Source organism: Spodoptera frugiperda, chromosome 12 (genome assembly GCF_023101765.2).
Source record: "Spodoptera frugiperda isolate SF20-4 chromosome 12, AGI-APGP_CSIRO_Sfru_2.0, whole genome shotgun sequence".
Taxonomy (NCBI): domain Eukaryota; kingdom Metazoa; phylum Arthropoda; class Insecta; order Lepidoptera; family Noctuidae; genus Spodoptera; species Spodoptera frugiperda.
Window position 1 is genome coordinate 6,996,749 of NC_064223.1, and position 8,523 is coordinate 7,005,271.

Here is an 8,523-nt window from a genome sequence, read left to right on the forward strand (position 1 = left end):
TTTAGTTATTCAAAGATATAGGCAAGAGCATATTGGTATAGGCATGGTCTAGGTAACCTACTCCTGCTTTTCGAGCTGGAGACCCGGTAACCCGCTAATATAGCTATGATTGTTTAGTAGGATCTATGTATCAGTAGATGTCGGATGTCAGTGTCATTTGTCGTTATCATACATTGTGTCAATGTCAATACCGTCAATGGTGCGTCATGTTTTCATTTCTAAGTCAAGTGTTTGTCATTCTTATTTCTTCCTCCTTTATTGTTGGAATTTAGATAAATCTTTTAATATTAACTTGTAGATATAGAAAAGTAAATGCAAGACCATAAAACAACCTGATTATTTAATAAATTTCCAACGAATTGCAGTGAAATGAAATAACTATGGCATCGTTTAATTTTCTCGTTTTGTTATTGATTTTTAGTTTTTGCAGATGTAAGTAGTTTTGTGTGTATACGCTATAATCTACTTTTAAGAAATAACCATATTTATAGAAGTTTACATTCTAAAATTATGATAAGTATTGATTTCTGAAAAATATTAAATTTTGTAACTTCGATAAACATTGCCGTGACTCGTCTTGTCGTCATCACTTCGTCAAATTACCTTCTCAAGTCTTAACTTGTTCTACATAATTTAATAATGTTTCAGCTGGAAACTTGCAAAGGTTACATGAGAAAATATACTCGTCAATTGAGGGAGGAGCAGCATGTTTCAGACGATTAAATGGAACACATCAAACAGGGTGTTCATGTATGTACTTAACTATTTATCTTTTTTCATTCTCAGAAGTATTACTTAACTATTTATTGAACCTTTCACTCATTTCAATATTAAAAAATGTCTGGTTTATAGGACCCAACTACTTGTTATTTAAGAGGCCAGTATTTAAAAACTGAAACTAGTGGCTGACATATTCTTGACCGAAAAGTCCTTATAGAATAGATAAAAAGCGCCATTAAACTTGTTTTTATTGAACCTGGTGCTGACCCTAGGTAGCTCCAGGAGCATGGAGGAAATGTTGTATGTTCATCTTTAACTTTCAGCGGCTGACAATGGTGCTGTTGGTGTGGTACATATGATAAAAGATGTTACTGATGCCCATTGGTTGGTGGAAAATGCCACTGCCGGCCCCTACATGGTGGTTGTGAGCACTGCTCTGTTTTATGATGTTTTTGACCTACTTTTCAAACAGCCAGAATTAATTGCTGGTATTCTGTTATATGACAATGCTACGAAAAGGTAAGACTTATTTTATTTGTTGCCATAATTTGTCATTTATTACATAACTTAGTTATGCATACAGTATACACATATTACATTTTTTTTTATTTTCAGTGCTCCCCAATTTAGTCAAGATATGAGTTGTCCTAATGACTATTCAGCAGCTGAAGGAAGTTCCTGTTCAGCTGGTGGAGTTGTATGGAACCCAAAAGGCACAGGACTTTTACGAAGAGACATACCATTTCCCATATTTTACTTGCCTGAGTCTAGATCACAGGAGATAGATAAAATAGATGAATGCTATCAAAGGTAGGTGCATAGTATATTGCTCATAAAAGTTGTTCTTCACCTTTTACCTGTTGGTATATATGTTACAGCCAAAGTAATAAATTTTGATATTATATATACTGTCTATCAAATATATATAACGTCTACTCAATTTAGATAAAGTGATAAATGACACAAAATTAATCACATTAACTAGCAATTTTATATACTATCTTTGAAGACTTGGATAATGTAATAAAACGAGCAGCATGCAAACAAACATGCAGCAGGCAGGGTTTCTGTCATGGCTCCGGCGATGCGTGCCTCCGGCGGCCCCACGCGTACTAATCGTCGCAGACGGCTTTCGCTCACCAATCGCGGCTGAGGCTGGCCGGCGAAGCCGAAGCCCCCTAGCAGCCTCCTGCTCCTCAGCCCGCGGGCCGCCTCGCTCCTACGCGCCTACGCGATTTTAAATTACACTCTAGGGGTAGGACAAACAAGACTATGTGGAGTCGGTTTTGTAGCAATTCGGTTCTGTCACTAACTTTTTTTGCATAGCATATTAAATTTTTAACCAACATTATTATTTAATTGTTACAGAAACTTAAGCAAATTAGTTACTTAGTTAGGGCACTACAAGTTCTCTACCACCATTTCCTACATAAGTTATTAGGCCTACTAACGTTATGCGAATCAAATTTATGCCAAAACAAATTAGTCTTTGATCTTAAAGATTAATTTTTATTCTTACAAGTAAAAGTCTTGTGACATTTTGAGTTACACATGTATTATTACTTTGACTAACTTGGACTCCCTATTATGAATAATATCCAGATAAAGTGATTAATTTATTACATTGTCTAGTGAATTTGGCATTTTTATATGATTATTCATAATAACCAGTCATTATGAATAATTGCTATTTAATCACTCTGACTGTAACATATATGTATAATGATGAGGTAAAATAACATTTATGTTGTTTCTTGCTTAGTTCTGGAAGACTAAGAATTAACACAATTGATTGCTCACTTAGAAATCTGAATCACTTATTGATGTTTTCAGGTATAATTCCGATAAGAACAATCAGAAAGGCAAGCCACTGTGTTCAGTGCAGTTACATTCATTTATGTTTGCCGCAGTGAATACTGAAGTATGCCTAAGAAGGTTTGTTTGCACTAGTATATATATTTTTTTATAAAATTATTAGTTTTGCGTTTTGTTGTAATCAATCACTTGTTTAGAAGGTGGTATTAAAAATGTCCTGAGCCTAATATTTTATTTACAGGTCAGCATCATCAGCTTTATTAACACCCACGAAAGTGTGTGATCCTTTAGGTGATTACAATGTCTACTACTCTCTTTTTCCTAGGACAAAAGTAAGTGTCATTTTGTAACTGTTTTTATAATATATTTTTAATTATTCTATGAGTTTGTTTGATTGGTTCTTCATTCTGGTTCTTCATTCAATGGTAACCTATTGCAGACTTGTTTTTTTTAGGTAAAGAATAATTGATGGTTACTTTGTGATTCTCTGTTTTCTTTTTACTGATTAACAACTGTTTACCTCTGAGACATGCATCACATACATTGTGAACAAAAAATATCATAAAATATGATTGAATATAAGTTCCTATATTAAGTTATACTTATGACTGTTATAATTTATTGTTCATTTCTGTTGTTATTATTATTTTAGGACACCAAGAATAAAAAAGTTACTTTAGTGACTGCAAGGATTGACACAGCTTCCTTATTTGATGGTATTTATAATAATTATTTAATTCTATATATATCAGTTAAATATATACTTTAATTTGCCAGTGCTCAAAATATATTTTGCTGTTTTGAATAATAAACAAAATAGGGAATGTCTCCAACATTTTCTCTTTGAATGGTATTGTAATATAATTGCAATTATTAAATATAGTTTTAATTTTTTTATCAGGTGTGTCTCCCGGTGCAGCTAGTTCGGTTGTTGGTATGGTGACGCTGTTGACGGCAGCCACAACACTTTCTCAAATGATACCTATTGCGGATTCGAACTTGTATGGTAAGAATGGATTTATGTTGGTCAATGAATTCCCAATGTTTTAAAATTCTTGTTATGTCACAAAACGCGTACAGTCGTTGCACCCGCTACTTATCATCAGTCATGATCTATACTATCTCCTGCTTACTAATAAGCCAATAGTTATTTATTGAAATTAAGCTTAATATTATTACTTTTTGTTGCAGATGAAAATATATTATGGACACTATTTAATGGTGAAGCATTTGACTACATCGGGTCACAACGAGTGGCGTACGATATCAGTAAGGGTACGTGGCCAGCCGCAGCTCCTCTCACAGTCGATGATATCAACTTACATGTGGAGATAGGCCAGATAGGAGGTGCTCTGAATAAACTTGAGCTCGCCTGGCCTCTGTACGCATTCATACCTTATACTAATGTTGTACCTGAGGTATGTTAAAACCAAGTGTGCATTGAGAATCACTTAAGTATTGCTAACGTAATTGTTGGGATAATTTAAACATTTTCTATTTGCAGATTAATGAATTTGTGAATACATTAGGGAGCAACCTTCAGAACAATATATCAATAAATACCGAGTTCTCAACACATTTCCCGCCATCATCTCTGCATTCCTTCCGTAGAATTCTTAAAAATGAAACAGAGAGTGCAGCCTTACCCGAGGTGTTGATTACCGACCACAATGCTGAATTCACCAATTTGTTTTACAATTCGGCATTGGATGGTTTTGATAAAATTGATTTTGAGTATCGTAATATTACTGTTGACGGAAATGGAACATGTGAGTATATTTTGTACAAATATCTTAACACAATACAGTCCCACAAATTATTCTTGCTTTTTATGGAAATCGAACTAGCGACACGATACGCAGTAGCTTGTTGTCGCCTAGCCGTGTAGTTAATGTATTTAAGTTACCAAATGATAAAAAGATATTTTTAAAATTTCACCTTAATCCTTAATTTTAATGTTATATTTCAGTTATATCCACTGATGCACTACTGGCGAATGGAACCATGAAAGAGGTTGATACACAAGTGAAGATTGCGCGGCTAGCTACAGCCGTCTCTCGAACAATGTACCAAAGAGTTGCAGGAAAACTGTATACTGGTAACATTACTGCTTCAGCACACTTGGTAAGTGTAAAATGTATATAAAATTAGGCTGAATGATAGTATTTCTAAGAGTACTCATAAGAGTTCAATAACGATATACATTACGTACGTATGACAAATTATAACTGGACTACCCATTAAATATTGTCAATTCTAAGAGGAACGTCCAGCCTCATTGGACAATTGAGGCTCAAATAATAGCTTTGATTGTTTTACGTGTAGGTAGACGAGATGCTGTACTGCTTCCTACGGAGCCAGGCGTGTCGGCTGATAATGGCGGCGGACTACGCGTCGAGCGGCGGCGCGGAGGAGAAGCCGCCGGAGCGCGCGGCGCCGCTGTACGTGGGCGTGGCCACGTGGGCGTCCACGCCGCCCGTGTTCGCGGCGCACCTGCTCGCCTTGCTCACCGGCACCGCGCTGCCTGTCAACCGCACGCAATGCGACGCCCTCAACGTACCGGTAAGCGCAACGCCAGCAGCTTTTGACATTTTAGTTAATGAATATTTTGAAGTTCTAATTCCATATTGAGATGCAACACAATGAAAGGATAATCAATATACATACATGTACTTAACAATGTTATATGTTACATGTTTCAGGGATTTTCGCAATATTGGCTAAGGGGGTGGAACCACAGTGGTGTCTGTATGCAGACTACTATGAACATCAGTGCTGCCATCAGCCCTGCGTTCATCATCGAAGGTTAGTTGAGGAGCAGGAATTTTAATGACAATTTGAATTTTGAGAAAGCTTATGAAGTAATATTTGTGTCGCGTGGATTACAAACGTATGAGTATATGCCGAAAATGGTAACGAAAAGCTTAAGCAGTATTATGGTGGGACTTTCCAGACTACGACTTGAAGTCGGGCGTGTACTCGACGTGGACGGAGTCGGTGTGGCAGGCGATGTGGGCGCGCGTGTTCGTGCGCGCGAGCGGCGCGGGCGCGGGCGCCGCCGCCGTGGCCGGCGCGCTCGCCACGCTGGCCGCCGCGCTGCTCACCTACTGGCTGCAGCGACACGCCGCCACCATATTCACCAACGCGCCCCAGCACTCCATTGTCAATGATGATGCCGCTTCTGGGTAATTTATCTCTCAATACTACACTCATTTAACATTTTAATCCTTGAAAGAAACCTGAGTGATACTAACTTTTTGTGAGTTACATATGTTATGCTTTAGTTAGGGCAACCCTATTATTAAACTTCTGCAGAATTGTGACTCCTTGACACTTTTTTGACGGGAGTCAAACCCACGATCTTTGTGCTTAGTAATTACGCTTTTAACCTTTCGATATAAAACATAATTTATTTTCTTTGCAGTATACTAAGGACTGTCAACTGTTGAGAGGAAGCTAGAAAAGTATTAGGGAAGAAGACTGTCCATGTGAGGGTATTATGGAAGGGAGGAATAGAGCTGTGAAGGTAGACGTTAGAAAACATTCCACGCCTGTGTAGTGTCAGTCAACACTACTACTTTTGTACTAGTAAACGTCGATGCCCTCGCTATAATATTTAATATTAGAATATTTGTTAACTATAATACGGATAAACAGTTTTATGTTACATACCTCATGCGAATTCATACATCGTATAAAAACTAAATATGAAAATAATGAATAACATCACTAAGTATTAAACAATCCACTTCTGAACTCTGAATCCAAGTGTTATTAGAATATAATTATGTTTTATAATTGATATTTATTTCATGACATGCCAATTCAACTTTTTATGACTAAATGAAATAAAAATGTTTTTAAAACATTATCTTTTTATTTATATTTTAGAACTTAAAAACGTATATATTAAGTTTTGCGTAAGACATTTAAGAAGATTCGTATATAGTTTTTGATTTTTGAACTGCTTCAAATATTGTTCAACAAATCTTGCACATGTTGCGGTAGGCATAGCTTCAAACAACGTTTTATGTGTGAAATCGTACTTCTTATCGTGCACACTGAGACAGTAATTCATTAATTTCAAGTCGTTGAACAGGATTCTCAAAAACAATTTGCTACAGCTCAACAAAGAGGTATTTACCTCAATATCGCAAATTGTACTCACACTTTTCGTCTCGTTTGGTATATATTGATATTGATTGAATATAATTTCGTTTGTAGGAAAAGTGAATGAAGTACCAACTTTCTGGTTTACATAAAAAAAACTTGAAATATCTGTAGCACTTAAGCTGTATAATATATCGACTTGGCCGGGGCACTGCCGTACCTCCAGATCTGTATTGCTGTCCCGAATGTAAGTTTTTCTGTCGAAACTTTCGACTGATTCTCTCGATTTATCTACTTGGTGGTGACTTGCTGTACATTTTGTATTATATATTATTGCTTTTAATGACTTGTATGAATTTTCGCTTAATTTGTTGATAATAAACCAATTGCCGGATGATATAGATTTTTGTAAAATATACTTATGTAAGTAACTCCATTCCGCTGTATTTGATAAAAAATGTTCTGACATGTTTGTTGCACATGTTATGTATACTCCTTTTTTCAATGTTAAGTTAATTTCTATGCTCAAATATAGGATAGCGTCTGTGATCAACACGAAATAAAGCTGCGTCGTAATGTTTAAGTTGTTTACATTAGCATTTTTTAAGAGTCTATTCACTAAAATTCCTTGAAAGATATTCCAGAAATACCAGTTGCGTCCATAAACGGTTGGTACTTTTGTTTTATAAGTAGGAAAGAAGCAACGAGCCAGGTTACACACAGCCGTCAGAGTTTCCAATAGCGTTCCTGTATATTTGCGAATTGATATTTTTAATCCAATACAATGATTTTTTATTTTGATATCAAAATGATTGTTTGTCACATTACTAAAAAATAAGGACGTGTCTCTAGGCTTGTAATTAAAGTAACCGCTTTTGAGGTTTATGTTCATCTTCTCTTTGTTGACTTTGCATAGATCTTCTACTTTTTTGGGATTGATGGCTAAAATAACTGCACTTAAATCAGGCGTACTTTCTGTTTGAATTAACTCTCTGAATAGGCGTTCCATGGTTTTACTTGTGTATTCAATGAATATCAGTAAGCGATTAACATTCGCCCCATAATATGTGTAGCAGCTATTTGCCGCTAGGATGGGGTTGAAGCTGCTATAGTAACAATTGTTTTTGGTGTCATAAAAGTATATATCCATTGGTTTAAGCACTATATCGCAGATTTTGTTATAAATTTGGTTGACCTTAGTGTTTTCCAGCACTTCTACATTTTTATTTTTATGTAAATCATGATTAAACGTGTTACCTTTCTTGTAATCACATTTAGGTCTTGGTTCACTGACTTTTCTGTAGATTATTTCAGCATTTTCAGCGGTAGGGGCAGAATAATCTTCTTTGTTTGAATTTTTTTTAAATTCAGAAACTATTTCCCGCTTTTTTCGTTTCGGGCAGATAAGGTATTTATGGTTATCTTTTTTTGATTCCATGTTTTCTTGTCTTGTTGTTTTTGTAGGTGAAGTACATGTTCGTAAATATTGTCACAGTATACTGGAACAAGAGAATAATATAACTAGATAGTTAGCTATAAAGAAGAAGAACCTGTAGGTAGATAATAATATTCTCACAATATTCTGTCTAGGCCTATGCTAATACTTCGGGATAAAAATAAACGGAATACAGTACTTATCTGTTATAGTTTATTATGATATATTGTATTTGTTTGTATATCTGTACTTCATAAGGTGATTACGAACATATACATGCTTCGAATAAGTTTATAATTTTGTTGGTGACATTTCGGTAAACCTAATTGACTGATAAATTGACAAAATATTGATTAGAGTTATATTAGAGTGAATTTTGGGTGAAGCACCATAAACCATGTAAAAAGTATTATATTGTGTGAAAGCCAAATACCTACTGTAGG

The 8,523-nt window shown here is 35.5% G+C and overlaps 2 protein-coding genes across 2 annotated transcripts; one reads left to right on the top strand and one right to left on the bottom strand.

The window, feature by feature from the left end:
* Nucleotides 1-182: 182 nt before the first annotated feature.
* Nucleotides 183-6,401, top strand: LOC118262424 (nicastrin). The gene is made up of 15 exons (XM_035573761.2): nt 183-432; nt 649-750; nt 1,044-1,239; nt 1,336-1,530; nt 2,554-2,655; nt 2,777-2,867; nt 3,188-3,251; nt 3,437-3,541; nt 3,727-3,953; nt 4,040-4,304; nt 4,505-4,659; nt 4,861-5,097; nt 5,238-5,340; nt 5,489-5,720; nt 5,960-6,401. Exons 1-15 carry the CDS (start codon nt 381-383, stop codon nt 5,982-5,984), a joined length of 2,151 nt encoding a protein of 716 aa, XP_035429654.2. The 5' UTR covers nt 183-380; the 3' UTR covers nt 5,985-6,401.
* Nucleotides 6,069-8,521, bottom strand: LOC118262425 (uncharacterized). The gene is made up of 3 exons (XM_035573762.2): nt 8,280-8,521; nt 6,866-8,144; nt 6,069-6,173 (listed from the first exon to the last, which is right to left on the bottom strand). Exons 2-3 carry the CDS (start codon nt 8,081-8,083, stop codon nt 6,069-6,071), a joined length of 1,323 nt encoding a protein of 440 aa, XP_035429655.2. The 5' UTR covers nt 8,084-8,144; nt 8,280-8,521.
* Nucleotides 8,522-8,523: the final 2 nt, after the last annotated feature.

Excerpts from the sequence above, each read along its gene's own strand:
- LOC118262425 (XM_035573762.2), bottom strand. The coding sequence starts at position 8,083 with ATGGAATCAAAAAAAGATAACCATAAATACCTTATCTGCCCGAAACGA. Across the intron at positions 6,174-6,865 it reads ACAGCAATACAGATCTGGAG|TTAACAAATATTCTAATATT; the intron begins GTACGGCAGTGC and ends TCCGTATTATAG.
- LOC118262424 (XM_035573761.2), top strand. The coding sequence starts at position 381 with ATGGCATCGTTTAATTTTCTCGTTTTGTTATTGATTTTTAGTTTTTGC. Across the intron at positions 2,656-2,776 it reads ACTGAAGTATGCCTAAGAAG|GTCAGCATCATCAGCTTTAT; the intron begins GTTTGTTTGCAC and ends TTTTATTTACAG. Across the intron at positions 3,252-3,436 it reads CACAGCTTCCTTATTTGATG|GTGTGTCTCCCGGTGCAGCT; the intron begins GTATTTATAATA and ends TTTTTTTATCAG.